At 43.7% G+C, this 22835-nt stretch overlaps 1 protein-coding gene and 1 pseudogene across 1 annotated transcript; both read left to right on the top strand.

Moving 5' to 3' along the window:
* The first annotated feature begins 3857 nt into the window (after window positions 1–3857).
* Window positions 3858–4015, top strand: LOC111589717 (uncharacterized; annotated as a pseudogene).
* A 16749-nt stretch (window positions 4016–20764) lies between these two features.
* On the top strand, window positions 20765–21606 carry LOC118472224 (uncharacterized). Its single transcript, XM_035960103.1, has one exon. The coding sequence runs from the start codon at window positions 20943–20945 to the stop codon at window positions 21156–21158; it is 216 nt and encodes a 71-aa protein (XP_035815996.1). The 5' UTR covers window positions 20765–20942; the 3' UTR covers window positions 21159–21606.
* The last annotated feature ends 1229 nt before the right edge of the window (window positions 21607–22835 follow it).

The following is a 22835-nucleotide window of genomic DNA, read 5'->3' as shown; positions in this document are numbered from 1 at the left end:
TACAAGTTTTTTTTTGTGTGTGGCTGCATGGACGGCAGTCATTGTTCCAAGCGGAAAACGAGGCGAGCCGGTCAATAGCGGTCACTTTTTTTATTAAAAAAAAATCTCAACCGCACGCTCTCCTTTATCTACCGGAAAAACGGATCAGCCTGCTAAGACCGAGGATCCAGCTGCTCTCAACCTCTCGATTTGGTGGGAGGAGCAGTGGAGCATACGACTTAGCAGACTACAGGCCAGACGGCCAACGACGCGGCGCGGAGCAGCCGCTTCCAGCACGACCACGACGCTTGCCCGGGTGCTAGCGCAGTCCCTCTGGCCAGTGACGGTCTCGACTAGGTGTGACTTTGGCGTAGCCCCGTCTCCCGGCGAGGCTCCGACGCGAACGCTTCCGGCGTAGGCGTGGCCTGAAGCGAACACAGCACATCGATGACGATGACAAGTTCTTGGCGCATGGATCACAACGCGCACACATTGGCAGATCAAGAATAGTATATTCAATTTAAACATACCGCATAATTGCGTAGAGGAAATCGAAGCCTGTCGCATAGGACAGTTCGGCTAGATCGAAGACCTGCCGGCTTGACGGAGAGTTGATGCAGATCTGATCTCGCAGTAACGTCGAGGTAGAGCGTGCTGATAACGTGTTGAGAACTACGTTACCACGGATCACCAGATCCGCTCCCTTCCCCGTCAGCAGTAGAGGCGCAAGAAGCTGTAGAGAATCCGTCTCCCTTCCCATAAGCACGACAGAGGAAACACACGAGACACATGATATAGGGTTGGGCCTCTGGCCTCTTTCTGATCTCTATCATATGAAGGGGTGTACAAGTTCCTTATATAGATATGTGAGACCCCTCAGGGGCAAAGCCGGTATTTACCCACATAACCCTAACTAGGGTTACTTAACAAATTCCTCGTCGAAAATTGCTCTCATCCCTGTTCTCGTGGGGAGAAAAATTCTCTTCCCACATCCCCACAAATGACTACGGGTGAATCCTTTTCCATGTCCGGCCTCGTTGGGGATTCCACGCGGGAATCCACCCCATTATGGCTGGTTTGAGAGCCACAAATCCGAAAGGGATTAGAGGGACTAGAATTCCCTTCTTATTCAATTTTGAATAAGAGGGGGATTCTAGCCCCTTCAATCCCCTCCGGTTTTCTAGCTCTCAAACTAGCCCTTAGAAAAATGCAATATTTAGAGTTAAATTTAAACTAATTATATTAAATCAATATAAATTAAATAAATAAAATTTAAAATCATAAGAGACGTCAACTTTAGAGCTTAGCTTGCTATTTTATAATAGATTACACATTGAGTTTTTAGTCTATGATTGTATCTGGTGCAGACAAGTTAATTGGTGCAACCGTGCAACTAAGACACAGAAATGGAGGTGGGGGACGTTTTTAAAAACATCGTTTTTCATAACCCTCCAACCTCTCCTTGAAATTTTTAAAAAATTCCTCCCACCTCCATTTATGTGTCTTGGTTGCACCAATTAGCTTGATTGCACTAGATATGTTCTCTTTTAGTATAGTTCTAACATATTAATGGTCTAATTTAGATCAAGTGAAGTTTGTAGGGCTGGTACGCGGGAAACGAAGAGGGTGGATGGTCCGCGAATCCAATGGGGACTACATTTTCCCGTTTTGATCCTTGTGGGGACGAAATTACCATATCCCTGTTCCCACGGGGAATCGGGTCCTCACATAGAGGGTTCCAAATCTTTTATTTTATACCCTTTATATTATCTCGTGCATTGCTAAGACTTCAATATATTATGTTGGGTAAACATTGTTTTAAAATATATAAAAATGTGTGTATTATATTGGTTATGTGGGTGTGGATGTAGAGCCAACAACTAAGGTTCAACCTCTACTCATGCACAATTTATCTTATTTTTGCATAAAGCGAGAAGAGTGGCACGCAAGTTCGTAGAAACCAAGAAAGCCGATGCTTTATATAGTAGATATTTATACACTTATATGTTTTAATTCTATTTTTAGATATAGTTTCTTGTGTCGTCGTGTGCCACGCGCAAAGCGCGTATGGTTATTCCCCTCCCCTGATAATCTTATCTCATCAGAGCTAAAACTAAGACACGAAGCACACATCCATTTCACTCTCTCTTGCTTTTCGCCTACCGGTAGGTCATTAACCCACACATGGACCGTGAGATACCATCCTAAACCCAACATGACAGGGGTATAACCTTATAGATCTGTTTCTCTCCGCTTCTTGCCTACTAGGTGAGTACTCGTGCGTTGCAACGGGAACATATAATAACATAATAACTTATATACAAAATGCGTCTTATATTGTTATAAAAAATATTTCATAATCCATTTGTAATCCTAGCCATACATAATTTTTTTATTTTAATTTAGCTGTTTCACTACTACATTGCAACCATCAGTATCATGCAGACTTCAATATATGCCACGATTTGCATGATCTCATCATTGAAGAACATGTGTCACACCTGCCGGTAGAAGTTCCCTCGTACATTGTCAGTCATCAGGTACACACCACCATACATGCTTGCTTAAACAAAAAAGCAAGTGTATGTGTTTGCGAAGAGAATTAAAGGCAGGCCGGCACAAAAGCTACCCCGACGATGGTGAGTGGTCGTTGTTGTCGGTCCTCCTCTTTGTCACCTCTGGTGCCAAGATGACGTCATAGTCCTTGATATAGTAGTCGCCGAACGTGCACGACATGACGAGTACCGATAACTCTTGGCTAGGCTGCCAAACGAAGTGCACCCCGGGCTCATCAGCGAGGTAGTACACCTAGCCGTTGCACCACCGGATGTGCTACTCCTCTACATAAATCTTGTTCGAGGACACTCACACAACGTCAGCAACGACCGTCGTCCCAGCGTACAAGAATTCATGGCCGGTCAGTAGTGACTTACGTGGGAGGTTGAGCTTCAGGTGGATGATGAGCTGGACGGTGTGACGGTGCCGTTGTCGGATGCGGTGCACAGAACAACCCGGTCGTCGCCGGCGTTGGCGATGACCATTAGGTCCCCCTATTTGAAGATGGATAGCGCAGTGCAGCCGCTCTGGACCGCGTCCAAGCGGCGGCTGCGCCGGAGCTTGCCAAACACAGTGACGCATGCGGCCACGTAGTACTGCTTTTAGAGGTCGAACTGGCAGTCACCAAGCTTCTTCTAGTTGTCGATGAGCGACGCCAACACGAGCGCCTCCTGCCAGTGTTGTTTGTTCGGGGTTTCCAAGTAAGAAACATAGATTCATCTTTGTCGTTGGTTTATGAAAATGACTCACAAGTCAGGTCCATGGAAAAAATATTACGTAGAATAAATGTCACACATATAAAAAAGAATTTAAGTTAAAAACATTATTCAAACAAAAGAAATTGCATGCAAGGCTCTTCTTTAAATACTACCCCCTCCATCCAAAAATTAATTCAGGAATCTCGTTGATAATTATCTACTACTACACATTGTGCAAAGGTAGCAGGTGGGCTTTGGGAGAGATGTAGTAGATATTTTTACTGTAACATATATTGACATAAACACACATATGGTGTAGTGGTAGCTACGAATATATTTGTTTGAGAGGTCGCAGGTTCGAATCCCGTTGGGGCCACATTTGTGTTTTTTAATCTAATTTTAGCTAGGTGTGGGATGCACGTGGGAATGAGAATGGGATTTGTGGGGAAGGGGGAATAAGAAAGACAGTGCGGGGAGGGGTAATGGGAATGGCAGAACACGAAATGGCAGCGAGGAGGGGAGAATGAAAATCGCCCAACCACACGCAGCGTAACACTTCCACACAGTACCACCTTGCTAGCTACGAACGAGTTATAAAAAAGGGGTTAGACTCATTTTCAACTCATACATGTCTCGACCTTTTGGCTAATATAGTATAATATGTGTTCTTATTAGTTTAATATTTGCTATGTGGACTATACATTCACTTTGATATTAAATTTATTTTATGGGTACTTTTTGAGGGACGGTCCATCACACTGGCTTACTAGGTGAGAGCACCTAGAGGGGGGGTGAATAGGTGATCCTGTAAAACTTAAACTTATAGCCACAAAAACTTGTTAAGTGTTAGCACAATAAATGCCAAGTGGCTAGAAAGGAGTCTCAACAAAACACAATACCACAAGAGATCAATCACAGAGACGACACAGTGGTTTATCCCGTGGTTCGGCCAAGACCAACGCTTGCCTACTCCACGTTGTGGCGTCCCAACGGACGAGGGTTGCAATCAACCCCTCTCAAGCGGTCCAAAGACCCACTTGAATACCACGGTGTTTTGCTTGCTTTTTCTCAATCCCGTTTGCGAGGAATCTCCACAACTTGGAGCCTCTCGCCCTTACAATTGAAGTTCACAAAGAACACAGAGCAAAGGGGGAATGAGCAACGCACACAAGACTTCAAAAGATCAGAGCAACAACACGCACACAAGTCGCAACAAGAGCTCGCAACACAACTCAAAAAGTTCGCAACTCAACAAGAGCTCTAGATGCTATCACAATGAAACGAATGCGTGAGATCGATGTCTTCGTGCTTAGGAATGTTGTAGGAATGCTTGGTGTCCTCCTCCAGGCGCCTAGGGGTCCCTTTTATAGCCCCAAGGCAGCTAGGAGCCGTTGAGAACAATTCTGGAAGGCTGATCTTGCCTTCTGTCATCGGGCGCACCGGACAGTCCGGTGCACACCGGACACTGTCCGGTGCCCGATTTCTTTCCTTAAACGGCGCAGTCGACCGTTGCAGATCTGGGAGCCGTTGGCGCACCGGACAGTCCGGTGCACACCGGACAGTCCGGTGCCCCCTTCCGACCGTTGGCTCGGCCACGTGTCGCGCACGGATTCCGCGACCGACCGTTGGCCCGGCCGACCGTTGGCTCACCGGACAGTCCGGTGCACACCGGACAGTCCGGTGAATTTTAGCCGTACGCCGTCGGCGAATTCCCGAGAGCGACCACTTTGTTCGAGGCAGCCTGGCGCACCGGACACTGTCCGGTGCACCACCGGACAGTCCGGTGCTCCAGACCGAACAGCCTCTTGGCTGTACACATCCAACTTTTCTTTGACTCGATTTCTCCTGTTTCAAGCACTTAGACACAATACATTAGTCTTCAAAACAATGTACTAAGGCTTAGAAACATACCTTTACTCTTGATTTACACTTTGTCCATCCAAGGGTATAGATTCACATTTAAGCACCTGTGTTGGCACTCAATCACCAAAATACTTAGAAATGGCCCAAGGGCACATTTCCCTTTCAATCTCCCCCTTTTTGGTGATTTATGCCAACACAACATAAAGCAACTAGAACAAGTGCAATATCACTTCAAATAAAAACTCAAATTTATTTTGATTCAATTTTGGCATATATGGATCATCCTTTGCCACCACTTGGTTTGTTTTTCAAATCAACCTCAAAATCCTATCTCTAAGTCAAATCCACTTGTAGAGACATCAAGAGAGGTTTTCCAAAGAAAATTGATTCAAGATTCCAAAAACTCCCCCTATTTCCCATAATCAATACTTCTCCCCACAAGAGGCCAACTTTTGACAAAAGAGACAACAAAAGAGATTTGACAAACCAAAAGCTCTATTCTACTGTTTTCAAAATCTCTCAAGTGGTAGCTGATCCATTTATCACTTTGGCCTTTATTTTCCCCCCCTTTGGCATCAAGCACCAAAACGGGATCAACCTTGGCCCTTCAACCTCATTGCCTCACCAAATTCTTCAATTAAGAGCAAAATAGGCAATAAGAATTTAAAGATGAACTTGGAAAAGTTACTCTTTTCATCGGAGTGCAGTGGAAGTCTTGCATGGTCCAAGTCCACCTTTCCCCTTTCAATCCTTCTTTAAGACTAAAGCATCAAACTCAAGCACAGGGTTAGTCTCAAAGGGTCAAGTTGTAACACATCTCCCCCTAAACATGTGCATCACTTTGCAACGGACTTGTGAGGTCCAGGGAGTGTTTGTACAACTTGAGCACCAATATTAAGCAACAAAATGCATAAGGAATATGATCAAAGGCATAAACACATGTATGCTACAGATCAATCCAAGTTCCGCGAATCTAAGACATTTAGCTCACTACGCAACCTGCAAAAGGTCTTCTCATCTAGAGGCTTGGTAAAGATATCGGCTAGCTGGTTCTCGGTGCTAACATGAAACACTTCGATATCTCCCTTTTGCTGGTGGTCTCTCAAAAAGTGATGCCGGATGTCTATGTGCTTTGTGCTGCTGTGTTCAACAGGATTTTTCGCCATGCGGATAGCACTCTCATTATCACATAGGAGTGGGACTTTGCTCAGATTGTAGCCAAAGTCCCGGAGGGTTTGCCTCATCCAAAGTAGTTGCGCGCAACACTGTCCTGCGGCAACATACTCGGCCTCAGCGGTGGATAGGGCAACGGAGGTTTGTTTCTTAGAGTTCCACGACACCAGGGACCTTCCTAAGAATTGGCACGTCCCTGATGTACTCTTCCTATCGACCTTACATCCAGCATAGTCGGAATCTGAGTATCCAACCAAGTCAAAGGTAGACCCCTTTGGATACCAGAGCCCGAAGCAAGGCGTAGCAACCAAATATCTTAGAATTCGCTTCACCGCCACTAAGTGACACTCCTTAGGATCGGATTGAAATCTAGCACACATGCATACGCTAAGCATAATATCCGATCTACTAGCACATAAATAAAGTATAGACCCTATCATTGACCGGTATGCTTTTTGATCAACGGACTTACCTCCTTTGTTGAGGTCAGTGTGTCCGTCGGTCCCCATCGGAGTCTTTGCGGGCTTGGCGTCCTTCATCCCAAACCGCTTTAGCAGATCTTGCGTGTACTTCATTTGGGAGATGAAGGTGCCGTCCTTGAGTTGCTTCACTTGGAACCCAAGGAAATAGTTCAACTCGCCCATCATCGACATCTCGAATTTCTGCGTCATCACCCTGCTAAACTCTTCACAAGACTTTTGGTTAGTAGAACCAAATATTATGTCATCGACATAAATTTGGCACACAAACAAATCACCATCACATGTCTTAGTAAAGAGAGTTGGATCGGCTTTCCCAACCTTGAAAGCATTAACAATTAGAAAGTCTCTAAGGCATTCATACCATGCTCTTGGGGCTTGCTTAAGTCCATAGAGCGCCTTAGAGAGCTTACACACGTGGTCGGGGTACCGTTCATCCTCGAAGCCAGGGGGTTGCTCCACATACACCTCCTCCTTGATCGGTCCGTTGAGGAAAGCGCTCTTCACATCCATTTGGAACAACCTGAAAGAATGGTGAGCGGCATATGCTAGCAAGATACGAATTGATTCTAGCCTAGCCACAGGAGCAAAAGTCTCCTCAAAGTCCAAACCTGCGACTTGGGCATAACCTTTTGCCACAAGTCTAGCCTTGTTCCTTGTCACCACCCCGTGCTCGTCTTGTTTGTTGCGGAACACCCACTTGGTTCCCACAACATTTTGCTTGGGACGAGGCACCAGCGTCCAAACTTCATTTCTCTTGAAATTGTTGAGCTCCTCCTGCATGGCCAATACCCAGTCCGGATCTAGCAAGGCCTCCTCTACCCTGAAAGGCTCAATAGAAGAGACAAAAGAGTAATGCTCACAAAAATTAACTAATCGAGATCGAGTAGTTACTCCCTTGTTAATGTCACCCAGAATTTGGTCGACGAGATGATCCCTTTGAATCATCGCTCGAACTTGGGTTGGAGGTGCCGGTTGCGCTTCTTCCTCCATTACTTGATCATCTTGTGCTCCCCCTTGATCACACGCCTCCTTTTGATGAACCTGTTCATCGTTTTGAGTTGGGGGATGCACCGTTGTTGAGGAAGAAGGTTGATCTCGTTCATCTTGTTCCTGTGGCCGCACTTCTCCAATCGCCATGGTTCGTATAGCGGCCGTTGGAACATCTTCTTCATCTACATCATCACAATCAACAACTTGCTCTCTTGGAGAGCCATTAGTCTCATCAAATACAACGTCGCTAGAGACTTCAACCAAACCCGATGATTTGTTGAAGACTCTATACGCCTTTGTATTTGAGTCATAACCTAACAAAAACCCTTCTACAACTTTGGGAGCAAACTTAGAATTTCTACCCTTCTTCACTAGAATGTAGCATTTGCTCCCAAATACACGAAAGTAAGATACATTGGGTTTGTTACCGGTTAGAAGCTCATACGAAGTCTTTTTGAGAAGGCGATGAAGGTAGACCCTGTTGATGGCGTGGCAAGCCGTGTTCACAGCTTCCGACCAAAAGCACTCGGGGGTCTTGAACTCTCCAAGCATCGTCCTCGCCATATCGATTAGCGTCCTGTTCTTCCTCTCTACCACACCATTTACATTGGGTTTGTTACCGGTTAGAAGCTCATACGAAGTCTTTTTGAGAAGGCGATGAAGGTAGACCCTGTTGATGGCGTGGCAAGCCGTGTTCACAGCTTCCGACCAAAAGCACTCGGGGGTCTTGAACTCTCCAAGCATCGTCCTCGCCATATCGATTAGCGTCCTGTTCTTCCTCTCTACCACACCATTTTGCTGAGGTGTGTAGGGAGCGGAGAACTCGTGCTTGATCCCTTCCTCCTCAAGGAACTCCTCTACTTGAAGGTTCTTGAACTCAGACCCGTTGTCGCTCCTTATCTTCTTCACCTTAAGCTCAAACTCATTTTGAGCTCTCCTGAGGAAGCGCTTGAGGGTCCCTTGGGTTTCAGACTTATCCTGCAAAAAGAACACCCAAGTGAAGCGGGAAAAGTCATCAACAATAACTAAACCATACTTACTTCCTCCTATGCTTAGATAGGCGACGGGTCCGAAGAGGTCCATATGTAGCAGCTCCAGGGGTCTTGATGTGGTCATCACATTCTTGCTGTGATGCGCTCCTCCCACCTGTTTACCTGCCTGACAAGCTGCACAAGGTCTATCTTTTTCGAATTGAACGTTAGTCAAACCTATCACGTGTTCTCCCTTTAGAAGCTTGTGAAGGTTCTTCATCCCTACATGTGCTAAGCGGCGATGCCACAGCCAGCCCATGCTAGTCTTAGCTATTAAGCATGCATCCAGACCGGCCTCTTCTTTTGCAAAATCAACTAAATAAAGTTTGCCGTCTAATACACCCTTAAAAGCTAGTGAACCATCACTTCTTCTAAAGACAGACACATCTACATTTGTAAATAGACAGTTATATCCCATATTGCATAATTGACTAACCGATAGCAAATTATATCCAGGAGACTCTACTAAAAACACATTAGAGATAGAGTGCTCATTAGAAATTGCAATTTTACCTAACCCTTTTACCTTGCCTTGATTCCCATCACCGAATACAATTGAATCTTGGGAATCTTTATTCTTGACGTAGGAGGTGAACATCTTCTTCTCCCCCGTCATATGGTTTGTGCATCCGCTATCAATAATCCAGCTTGAACCCCCGGATGCATAAACCTGCAAGACAAATTTAGGCTTGGGTCTTAGGTACCCAACTCATGTTGGGTCCTACAAGGTTAGTGCAAATATCCTTAGGGACCCAAATGCAAGTTTTGTCTCCCTTGCATTTTGCCCCTAACTTCCTAGCAACTATCTTCCTATCCTTTCTACAAATAGCAAAGGAAGCATTTAGGGCATGATAAATTGTAGAAGGTCCATGAACTTTCCTATGAGCATTAACAACATTTCTCCTAGGCATATTTTGAACAGCATTCCTTCTACCAACATTTCTATCATGCACATATGAAGAACTAGAAGCAAACATAGCATGAGAAAAATCATCGTAAGCATTATAACTCCTATAAGCATTTCTAGTTTGTCTCCTATCATGATACAAAAAGGCATGGTTCTTTTTAGCACTAGTAGCTATAGGGGCCTTCCCTTTCTCCTTAGCGGGAATAGGAGCCTTATGGCTTGTTAAGTTCTTGGCTTCCCTTTTGAAGCCAAGTCCATCCTTAATTGAGGGGTGTCTACCAATCGTGTAGGCATCCCTTGCAAATTTTAGCTTATCAAATTCGCTTTTGCTAGCCTTAAGTTGAGCATTAAGACTAGCCACTTCATCATTCAATTTAGAAATTGAAACTAGATGTTTACTACAAGCATCAACATTAAGATCTTTACACCTAGTGCATGTTTCAACAATTTCTATTGATTTACTAGCTACTTCTAGTTTAGCATTTAAGTCATCATTAACACTCTTTAAAGTAGCAATGTTTTCATGACAAGAAGATAATTCACTAGAAAGCACTTCATTTCTTTTAACTTCTAAAGCATAGGATTTTTGTGCCTCTATAAACTTATCATGTTCATCATACAACAAATCCTCTTGCTTTTCTAAAAGCCTATCCTTTTCATTCAAGGCATCAATCAATTCATTGATTTTATCAATTTTATTTCTATCCAATCCCTTGAACAAACTAGAGTAATCTATTTCATCATCACTAGACTCATCGTCACTAGAAGAATCATAAGTGATATCATTACGAGTGATTACCTTCTTCTCTCTTGCCATGAGGCAAGTGTGACGCTCGTTGGGGAAGAGGGATGACTTGTTGAATGCAGTGGCGGCGAGTCCCTCATTGTCGGAGTCAGACGAGGAGCAGTCCGAATCCCACTCCTTGCCAAGATGAGCCTCGCCCTTTGCCTTCTTATAATTCTTCTTCTTCTCCCTCTTGTTCCCTTGGTCCTGATCACTATCATTGTCGGGACAGTTAGCAATAAAATGACCAAGCTTACCGCATTTGAAGCACGAACGCTTCCCCTTGGCTTTGGTCTTGCTTGGCTGTCCCTTGCGACCTTTAAGCGCCGTCTTGAATCTTTTGATGATGAGGGCCATCTCTTCATCATTAAGTCCGGCCGCCTCAATTTGTGCCACCCTGCTAGGTAGCGCCTCCTTGCTTCTTGTTGCCTTGAGAGCAAGGGGTTGAGGCTCGTTGATCGGTCCATTCAAGGCGTCGCCCACGTATCTTGCCTCCTTGATCATCATCCGCCCGCTTACGAATTTTCCGAGTACCTCCTCGGGCGTCATCTTCGTGTACCTGGGATTCTCACGAATATTGTTCACGAGATGAGGATCAAGAACGGTAAATGACCTTAGCATTAGGCGGACGACATCGTGATCCGTCCATCGCGTGCTTCCGTAGCTCCTTATTTTGTTGATAAGGATCTTGAGCCGGTTGTATGTTTGTGTCGGCTCCTCGCCCCTTATCATCACGAATCGTCCGAGCTCGCCCTCCACCAACTCCATCTTGGTGAGTAAGGTGACATCATTCCCCTCATGAGAGATCTTGAGGGTGTCCCAAATTTGCTTGGCATTGTCCAAGCCGCTCACCTTGTGATACTCGTCCCTGCACAAAGAGGCTAGCAACACAGTAGTAGCTTGTGCATTTTTATGGATCTGTTCATTAATAAACGAAGGACTATCCGAGCTATCAAATTTCATTCCACTTTCCACAATCTCCCAAATGCTTGGATGGAGAGAAAATAGGTGTGTACGCATTTTGTGACTCCAAAATCCGTAGTCCTCTCCATCAAAGTGAGGAGGCTTGCCAAGTGGAATGGGGAGCAAATGAGCATTTGAGCTGTGCGGAATGCGCGAATAATCAAAAGAAAAGTTTGAGTTAACCGTCTTTTGTTTGTCGTAGTCGTCGTCCTTGTGGGAAGAAGTAGACTCGTCGCTGTCGTAGTAGACGATCTCCTTGATACGTCTTGTCTTCTTCTTCTTCCCATCTTTACGTCTGTGCCCCGAGCCAGAGTCGTTGGATTTGTCATCTTTTGGCTCGTTGACGAAGGACTCCTTTTCCTTGTCGTTGATCACGATTCCCTTCCCCTTAGGATCCATCTCTTCGGGCGGTTAGTCCCTTTCTTGAAGAGAACGACTCTGATACCAATTGAGAGCACCTAGAGGGGGGGGGGGGGTGAATAGGTGATCCTGTAAAACTTAAACTTATAGCCACAAAAACTTGTTAAGTGTTAGCACAATAAATGCCAAGTGGCTAGAAAGGAGTCTCAACAAAACACAATACCACAAGAGATCAATCACAGAGACGACACAGTGGTTTATCCCGTGGTTCGGCCAAGACCAACACTTGCCTACTCCACGTTGTGGCGTCCCAACGGACGAGGGTTGCAATCAACCCCTCTCAAGCGGTCCAAAGACCCACTTGAATACCACGGTGTTTTGCTTGCTTTTTCTCAATCCCGTTTGCGAGGAATCTCCACAACTTGGAGCCTCTCGCCCTTACAATTGAAGTTCACAAAGAACACAGAGCAAAGGGGGAATGAGCAACGCACACAATACTTCAAAAGATCAGAGCAACAACACGCACACAAGTCGCAACAAGAGCTCGCAACACAACTCAAAGAGTTCGCAACTCAACAAGAGCTCTAGATGCTATCACAATGAAACGAATGCGTGAGATCGATGTCTTGGTGCTTAGGAATGTTGTAGGAATGCTTGGTGTCCTCCTCCAGGCGCCTAGGGGTCCCTTTTATAGCCCCAAGGCAGCTAGGAGCCGTTGAGAACAATTCTGGAAGGCTGATCTTGTCTTCTGTCATCGGGCGCACCGGACACTGTCCGGTGCTCGATTTCTTTCCTTAAACGGCGCAGTCGACCGTTGCAGATCTAGGAGCCGTTGGCGCACCGGACAGTCCGGTGCACACCGGACAGTCCGGTGCCCCCTTCCGACCGTTGGCTCGGCCACGTGTCGCGCACGGATTCCGCGGCCGACCGTTGGCCCGGCCGACCGTTGGCTCACCGGACAGTCCGGTGCACACCGGACAGTCCGGTGAATTTTAGCCGTACGCCGTCGGCGAATTCCCGAGAGCGACCACTTTGTTCGAGGCAGCCTGGCGCACCGGACACTGTCCGGTGCACCACCGGACACTGTCCGGTGCACCACCGGACAGTCCGGTGCTCCAGACCGAACAGCCTCTTGGCTGTACACAGCCAACTTTTCTTTGACTCGATTTCTCCTGTTTCAAGCACTTAGACACAATACATTAGTCTTCAAAACAATGTACTAAGGCTTAGAAACATACCTTTACTCTTGATTTACACTTTGTCCATCCAAGGGTAGAGATTCACATTTAAGCACCTGTGTTGGCACTCAATCACCAAAATACTTAGAAATGGCCCAAGGGCACATTTCCCTTTCACTAGGCCCTCGCATAGTCGCATATCGTTCAACCATTACACTGCTGGTAGGGTCTGACCTACCCAACCAATAACATCAAATATGATTATATAATGTCGCAAAACACAGACACTGTACTAGTAGATCATAATGTTAATGTATATGGGATACAATTCCCGTAACTTGTGAACCATAGAAATAAAAACACATAGAAAAACAGTATAATAACACATAGAAGTCTAAATCTAAACATTAGGCTAAAAATAAAAAATGAAAGAACTCAGACGATGAGTTGCATTTTGTGCAAAAAATGCTCCTTTACCGGGCACCGACTAATATGCAGTCAACACTTAGATACAATTATGCAATCAGTCATCCTCGTCTCTCGGATGCACATCCGACAGTGGGGGCAATGCACTACCAGAATCACGTTCTTTGCCGAGTGTCTAAGACACTCGGCAAAGGCTATTTTACACTCGGCAAAGCCTTTGCCGAGTGTAACACTCGGCAAAGAACACTCGGCAAAAATTTCATCGGCAAAGGGTTCTTTGCCGAGTGTTTTTTTTCGGACACTCGACAAAGACTTTGCCGAGTGTCAAAAAGCACTCGGCAAAGAAAAACACTCGGCAAATTAAAAATCGAAAAAAATTAAAAAAAACAGCAAAACATTTTTTAAAATTCTAGGAACAACTCTCCAATCCTACCTATTACCTTATAGGTTGCCCTATCATTTTTCATTATTATTTTGAATCAAATTTAGATACTTTGTAAATGGTGAGATTCGAACTCGTAACCTCTCTCGCGCATACCCTCCTATACCACTACACTACTATATCAATCATGTCTATATTACGTTTTCATTCCCCATGTACTATGACAAATCGAGAGTAATTTGATTATTTAAGGCACTAAATAAGTTCATTTGAAAATGTGACCAACAATAAAGTTGCATAACTTTTTGAGATCTACAAGTTTTATTTTAATAGTTTCTACATCCGAGACTGTTTACAAAATTTGGATTTTAAATTTCAAAACTTCACACGAATTTTTCAATGATAAGATGATTTCAAATCAAAAAATTGTCAACTACAAAGTTTCATTACATTTCAAGACCTACAACTTTTATTTTGATGGTTTTTCCATCCGAGACAGTTTGAAAAATTCAAATTTCAAAATTCAAACATAGTTTTGCATAACAAAATGATTTCAAACCAAAACATTGTCAACTACAAAGTTTCATAACTCTTCAATACCTACAACTTTCATATTGGTGGTTTTTTCTTTCGAAGTTGTTTTCAAAATTCAAATTTTAAAATTTTTAAATTCAGACGCAGTTTTCGTTGACAATATGACTTCAAATGAAAAAGTTGTCAACTATAAACTTCTATAACTTCTCAAGATCTACAAAGTTTATTTTGGTTATTTGGTCATTTGTTTATCTCACATGATGGTTCTAACAATATGCACAAATTCTATACGTCTCTCTTCTAGTTTCATAAACTCTCGAGAGAGATATAGGTTTTATGAACAAATTTATTTTTATTTTGTCATATGAAGAAATGTTCAATATATAAATTGTACATCATGATGAGTTATACAAATTTGTAGTTGAAAACTTTTTCATTTGAATTAATTTACTACTTTAAAAAGTGATTTTTAAATTGTCTTTGCCTAGTGTTGGAGAAAAAACACTCGGCAAAGAGCTCTTTGCCGAGTGTTGTATTTGTGGCACTCGGCAAAGAGCCCTTTGCCGAGTGTCAAAAAAAGACACTCGGCAAAGAAACTTTTTGCCGAGTGTCAAAAATAAAACACTCGGCAAAGAGCTTCTTTGCCGAGTGTTTTATTTTACCGAGGGTTTTTTGCGTGACACTCGGCAAAGAGTTTCTTTGCCGAGTGCCCGAAAAAATACACTCGGCAAAGAATATGGCACTCGGCAAAGAGCCAAATTCCGGTAGTGATGAATTTGCTATTTCCCCCTTACCTCAAGTCTGCAACTGCAAGCGTACAACAACCACCCTAGCCGTCGGCTCGATCGGGAGCCGATCCCGCCGCTACTTAGTTCCAGGGATGCCTAGTTGTATCCCCGATGCCGCTCCTCCGGTCCTCCTCCACGCCCGCTCCACGCGCCTGAGGCCACTATATGCTAGTCTTCTATATCACTATATAATCCATCAGTTTAAACTTTATAAAACCCAACCAACCAAATCACCCTCACACCCATTGCCCCTAGATCCACCAAACAAATTGCACCCACATATAACACACCTTCAAAACCAAGAGTTCAGACTGCTCCTCCCCTCTCCTCATCACTCAATTTCAATAGCCAATATTATTTGGATCATCCTTCCTCTCCTCACTCGCCGCGACTTTTCCTTGAACGTCCCACACACACGACCATACGCTCCCTCCCGGTGTCGGCCACGGTGGAATGCGCCCCGCAAGGGCGTGCCACGGTGTCGGCATCAGACCTAGACCACTTCTTCAACCACCTGGACGTCTCGCATGCAGCGGCATACGCACAGACGCTGCTCGACACGTCGAGCATCGTCTTCTCCACAAGCGTCATGCATCGTGCGGAAGACCACGCAGACGCTGGCGTCGCTGGGCTTCACACGCACCGGCTTCCCTGCTCGTGGTCCTCTCCAAGTTCGACACCCCTCATACTCTGCGACCATCGTCCTCCCTCTCACTCGTGCCGTCGCCGCTCCCTCCTCCCCTCGCGTCGCCGGCCGTAGCGTTAACACAGATAATTATGCTAGTGGTTGTAAGTACTTGAGCCTTATGGCTTAGATTTGTGGTGGACGCTCAGCTATGTAGCATCATTTTAGCGGCTAAAACTTTACCTTTAATTAAAGAAATGTATGAGACTAGACAACTCCCGATCGGACTTGTCTCAAAATCGTCACAGACTCACGGACCTTAGTGATTATACGACGACTAGAAGAAGGGCTCATTTCTTGAAAGTCCAAATCTAGATCACGATATTACGGGACATATGCTGATATGCATGTTATTCAATAAGAGCCACCATTAATTACTTTGGATACATGGATGGAGGAAACAAACATATTTTTATTGATAAGTTTATTATATATCACACGCAAAGATTATAGAGTATTTATACACCTTTTGTTGTGTTACAAAAAACGAACATGGTGACACATAGCGTTTTAGTTGTGGTAAACTAAACTAAACTAAACTAGCACACTAGCACAGGCAATTAAAGATTTTCCATGTACAAATCTAGTTGATGAGAAAGAAAGATTTTTTTCCATGTACAAATCTAGTTGATGAGAAAGACGACCACTCCTTTCAAATTCTTTCCTTCAGTGCGTGCTGTCAGCCCAAGGCCGCTAGGCTTGCGTACAAATAAATAAATAAATAAATATCTATATCTATTATGTCCATCTACACGCATATATAGCTGTCGCCTAACACTATAGACCTCTGATCAAAGAGAGATCACGATCACAGGATTCCGCCCAAAAGTCGCCATCTTAAAGCATGCATCGTGCTTACAGCGTGCACTGCATTACACGCACTGGTTCAACAGCTTACTCATACACGTATCCATATTCAATCTTTACTTTACAAACAGTACATTCTACAATACAGAACATTACAAAACAGTGTTTATAAATAAACTTTGGATAAACTGCTAGAGTCGGCTTTAGGCGCAGGGGCAAAGCTACCTTTGGCATTGGTGACATCGATGATTTTCGAAAATATAGTGTAAAAGTAATGTTTAAACACTGTTTATAATACAATGACACCGACACACCATCGAACATAAAAGCTGGCTCCGTCGTTATTTAGGCGTACATATAGGCGTGGTAATGAGCTATAAATTCTACACTATATAAATTTAAGGATCAAATTAGATTAGAATTGAACTCTATTTCTATTTATTTTTAAACTAAAACTATTTAAGAGCACTAACTTATTATGAAGAAATATTTAGATCGTTATTCATTACCCTCCCTACTTACTGTGCAGGTACTCTTTCTAAAAAGGCTGTGTGAAAGTTGAAGCCTAGGCAGGCAGGGCTCGCAACTTTGCGCTTTGCAATGGGACTATTGTTAGTGGCAGCTTTTGGGATGTTTTCTTCTTCTTTTGACCGATCCTACCAAACAAACCATTGTACGTGGTGACCGTTCCTGATTCTTATTTTATTATATTACTTGCATTGACCTAAATATGTATAGCTTGTTGCTGTGGGATACATGTGCAATCAGGGCCGGTCCTGACATTTTAGGGGCCCTAAGCAAAAATCTATATAGAGGCCCTATACGAAAGTTTGATTTGCTATTTTTTCAACTATAATATCTAAAAAATCAAAGAAATTGACGATTTACACATTTCTTTCAAAATAATATGACTGGAGACTGTTACAATATTTTATGAGTTGTAAAATTATACAGATTATATAATATAACTCTACATTTGCTTTGAAAGCGAGTATTTTACTTTTAATTTATCAAACTAGCCTAAACCTTAAAATGCACAGTAAAACAAATTTAAATACATTAGAGAAAATTTTCTGAAAACAAATTCCAGCAACCTAAACTTAGATTAAGCAACGTAGGTTATCAGGGTGGGCCCTCTAGTAGGCTAGAATAAAACAACGCGACAGGCACAGGTGTACAACACCTTACGACCTTCCCGCATCAATCAATATTTAGTATTCGTCATAAACAGAATGTTACACGACCTCGAAGAGATGAGTCCAGAAAATCAGAGAGACGCAACAAAGAAACGAGAATAGAAATTTATCTATAACATATATGTATTTAGACATAATCTAGACAAACGGGGACCCTAATGATCTTGGGGGCCCTGAGCGGTCGCATACCCTGCATACCCTCAGGGCCGGCCCTGTGTGCAATAAAACTATATGCAATAAGTTAGTTATTACAGGGTACGTAATAAGAGAAGCTAGAGAGTTAAGTGAGTGATGTTCTTTCTCTCTTTGAGGCAATAAATTACAATCTGTACTCTACTCTCTGAGGTAGCCTAAGCCGTGTGAAGGAAAGCCGTGCGAATCTATGTACGTACGCACACCGCTTTAATTTACACGAAAAGTCGATCGATAAGATCACAAAGGGTGTTTTGGGTACAAATAGCTAGCTAGGGCACCAAATCGCAAATCAACGGGCCCGCTACCGTCCAATTTGTACTGTGTCGATTATCACAGATGATATGACGCGAGAGAAACGACTCTCTTAAAATGTGTTTTACATAAAAACAATTTATATGGACTGTCGAGAATATATATAGGACATAGCTCCAAGCATGGCAGGTAACATATTGTCAAGATTAGAGAGCATAGCGCCAAGTCCAATAGAATTAAAGACGTATGACCCTTTTCTACTATATATAACATTCTATCTTTAATATATATATAATATTTTATATTTAACACCCCTCAATCTAGACGCTATAAGGTTAAGGTCTTATTTGGGATAGCTCAATCTCCAGCTCCAGTAAATTTGGTAGAGTTGGTGCAGCAGGTCATTAGGTGCTCTAGAAAATCGTTGAGCTAGATATGTAAGCCTTTAGATGACATTTAGATAAGTCATTTTGTTTATTAGTTAGATTAAAATTATTTTTTTAAACTATTTAACTTGATATTATAAACTACAACTCTACACTGGAGCTAGAACCTGGAGCCATCCCAAACACCCCCTAAGTCCAAGTCGCTATAAAACTTTCTAAATGTTAGACCAACTCAATGCTTAGCCATGATATCAATCACGTGTTGGAGTTGGCGAGCCTGAAACACAATTATTTGTGTGGACATGTCGTGAAGGGAGAGTGGCTTGGTTTCAGTTATCATGAAGGTGACAAATGGATAATTGTCAGCGGAGCCCTGTCAACAGATAGTCGAGAACCTCGTCATCGCGTATAGAAGCTAGCGTCGGCGTCGGCGAGCTCGGTGGCGAGCCTCGTGATGTTGCGAAAGAAGTCGGTGACAAACATATCACGTTTCTTCAATGTAGCAAGTTTCACATGCATTTGCACTGTGCACATCTTTGTGGATGGGACGAATTTTCTTCTAGAGAGTCTCAGACCTCCTTGTAAGATGTGTCATTGACGACATTATGAAGGACTTTCTCGATCATCGATGAGAGAAGGCCACCCGACATTTTTGTTGGCCTTGATCATACCATCGAGCATAAACCAGATTAGGGACTTCAGCGGCACCTGCGACCGCCGATGCGACAATATGCTTCTTAGTTGTGGCATTGGATCCATCAATGTATTCCATAAGCTTTGAGCTCCGTAGATACGAAAGGAGCTGAGCATGCCATAGGAAAACTGAATTTAGTCAATCAAATCATGACTCAATGTATGAGAATAATGCCATAGGGATAGAAGCAGTGGCGTCCGACATCGGAGGAGAAAGAGGAAGAAGGATGTGTGGTAGAGAATCAGAAAATTTTCTCAACTATGGTACCATGTTGACATGCCACAAGGCAAGACCCTTTTGAGACTCATATAGAGAGAGATGAGAATGGTTAACATGGTAGATAATAGTACTGTCGAGTTTAGAAGACGTAGACCCAAGCTTTTACATGGTAGATAACAATACTGCCAAGATTAGGAGGACACAACCCAAGTCGAACAGAATTAAAGACGCATAACCTCTTCCTACTCTATACAAGCCTTGTTCCACACCTCTAGAACAAATTATCAGTCGGCTAATAAGTTGTTAGCTGGGTTGAAGTAACTTACATCTAAAATAGCTATTTGAGAGTTGTAACTAATAATTAATTAGTCTATTAGCTCACTCGTTCTAAACCTCTTAGCTAATTTTAGCCGCTAGCTATTAGTTTTAGAGGTTTAGAAATAGAGCCATAATCTTCCATGTTTAACATACCTAACCCATTATATTTATCAGTAGTAAACAGTGATCAGCGCACAAGTAGGTAGACCAAATCTTGACGACCGTACATTAGTTGATTGATCATAAAAAATGACCCTGAGGTGACCGCACGTTTTAGTGACTCCGAGATGCCGGCTTATCGCCTTAAACTTTTCAATTGCTATCTGTACGTATCCCTTATCTGAATTGCATGATGTCAGAAAAGATTAAAAAATTGCGCGCTCTCTCTCTCTATATCTATAGTACCCTTAAACCCAGGACTAGCTAGGCAGCTAGCTAGCTAGCTAGCTAGCTTCAGGTGATCGTGTGAATATATCGAAGCCCAAATACTCTTTGCCTTCCATTATTAGCGTAATATATTCATGACATCTCAAATCCAGTTACGCCGTCATCAGCACTTATTCATTATGCCGTGCTCAGTAAATCGTGTATATAATTATATAAAACACTGTTTTATACTAACTAATGCAATAAAGTTTAATTTAGAATAGACCTTGCAGTGTTTCATGAATATAGCTGGCTGGAGAGGTCTCTGAAGAAAGAATCTGCAGTCAGGTCACCCTGGTGCACCCAATGCAAGCTCGACCGTCTGAAGAGTAGTCTACTCGTCGTCTCGTCTCGTCCCGACGTGCACAACACGTAGCTCGCTCAACGAACCGATCGATCCGGGCCGTCGGGCGCCGCCGCAGAAGTGATTCGGGGGGCATCCTGGCCGCCCGCTGCGCGCGCGCCCTGCCCTATAAAACTGGGGAGGATCCGGCCTCTCCCTCAGAACACAACACATAACCACCACCAGCTAGCAGCAGCAGTTTCCTAGTGAGCTTACCGCCGCTGCTAGTGCCTGACAACTGTCGTGTGCTGTGCTAGCTCCGAGAAGCTTAGCGCGAGCCAAAGCCAAGAGGAAGCTTCGGCCGGCCGGGTGATCGAGATCGCCGGAATGGGAGCCAGCCTGTCTTGCTTCGGCTCGGGAGCTGGCGGGTACTACTACGCCGACGAGCCGGGGTACGAGCAGCCGCGGCGGTCGTCCAGGAAGGTGCGGCCGAGCGACGAGGACGGGCTGTGGTACGTTGGCGAGCGCGACGTCGACATGAAGGCGTCGGCGTTCATCGCCAGGTTCCATGCGTCCGCGTCCTCGTCCGCGTCCGCGAGCTAGTTTCGTGGAGGGTGGAGGCCTGTGGTTCCATGCATGCCCATCACCATGTGAACCTTTGGTCTATTAGCTATCGTCTGGGCCTCTGTCAGGCTCTCATGCATGTCTCTCTATTCTAGCTAATCGATCTCTAGTCTCTAGCTAGCGCTAGCTTCTCTGCTTCCCCAGTTGATGACTAGTTGGCTAGTACTACTCTACTTGGGCTCATTTCCCATTAATTAGCACGTGCTTGACGATATAATTATAAGCCCCGTGCATGTCAGTAGACCTGTTCCTCCTAAATAAAGGCAATGCTGGACCAGCTTGTGGTTTTCAAATTAAGTAAAATGATCAGCTAGCTATAGTGTGTTTTTATAGTTTTTGTGAATTGGAGAGAGCTTTGTTGCAAATCTAATCTGATGTCTCCCAACTTTGCCGAAGGAAATGTTTTCCTATTTTATTTTAAACGACACTCTATAAATAGTGCTATCTACGTTGTAAAACAATTTATTGTACGACCATATGCACTAATGCTGAACACAGTGGCGGACCCGGCTGCTATTTTTAGGGTGTGCCAAAAAAAAATAAAAAAACAAACAAAAAATAAGGATCAACAGGAATCGAACCTTGACCACCAAGTTTAAAAATATAGCACTTACACCACTATGGTACCTACACTTATGTGATCTTAGGGTGTGCCGTGGACCATATGGACCACCCACTGGGTCCGCCCCTGGCTGAACACAACCTTTATGATGGCCTGTGAGTGTCATTACGATCTCAGAGAAACGAGGGATACAGTTATTGAGCAAGTACTTGTGCCTGATCAAGAAATTGGCTCTAGTTTTTTTTTGTTAATCAACAGAACAAGTATATATATATGCTGGAAAAATCAATTATCTTCAGTTTTAGTTTGCAGATAGTATCATCTATATGACTTGATCATTAAGAGCTAGATCGACAGCATTATGTTTGTTTAACTGAACTAATAAAAACAAAATTTGATGACATAATTAATACAAATCAAGGCCACCAATCATAATTAGCAAAATAAAGCGGTTTCTTCCTTTCCAATCAAATTATACAGTGCAGATGAAAAAATAAATTAAGCTTGCAAAGAAACTAGAAATCACTACGTCAAAATCCCTCAAATGAGACGTGAGGGTCCGTGACACTGAAAACACGTCACTGATTTTCCACAGTGACGTTTTTTTTTAAAAAACACGTCACTAACGATAGTATCGTTACACATGTGACATCTATTTTAAAACGCGTTACTAGGAAAATTTGGTAATAACTCAGTAACATTTTTTTTATTTTACATGTTTTTAATGTGATTTGTTTAGTGATATATATATAGTTTATATATTAGGAGCCCTGGGCTTCCAATAACTAGAGGAAGCCTAGCACTACCGGAATCCGAGTCTTTGCCGAGTGTTGGATTCTTTGCCGAGTGCCTTTTGTCGGGCACTCGGCAAAGAAGGCTTTGCCGAGAGCCACACTCGGTAAAGTCAGGCTCTCGGCAAAGAGCCCCTTTACCGAGTGCTGGACACTCGGCAGAGGACAGCACTCGGCAAAGACACGTTTGCCGAGTGTCAAACACTCGGCAAAGAAGGCTCTCGGCAAAGGGCCGTCATTGGCCGTCCCAAAGCTGACGGCCGTCAGTCTTTGCCGAGTGCCAACCGTCGGCTCTCGGCAAAG

Source organism: Zea mays, chromosome 6, assembly GCF_902167145.1.
Source record: "Zea mays cultivar B73 chromosome 6, Zm-B73-REFERENCE-NAM-5.0, whole genome shotgun sequence".
Classification (NCBI taxonomy): domain Eukaryota; kingdom Viridiplantae; phylum Streptophyta; class Magnoliopsida; order Poales; family Poaceae; genus Zea; species Zea mays.
This window is presented reverse-complemented; position numbering and strand designations above follow the sequence as displayed.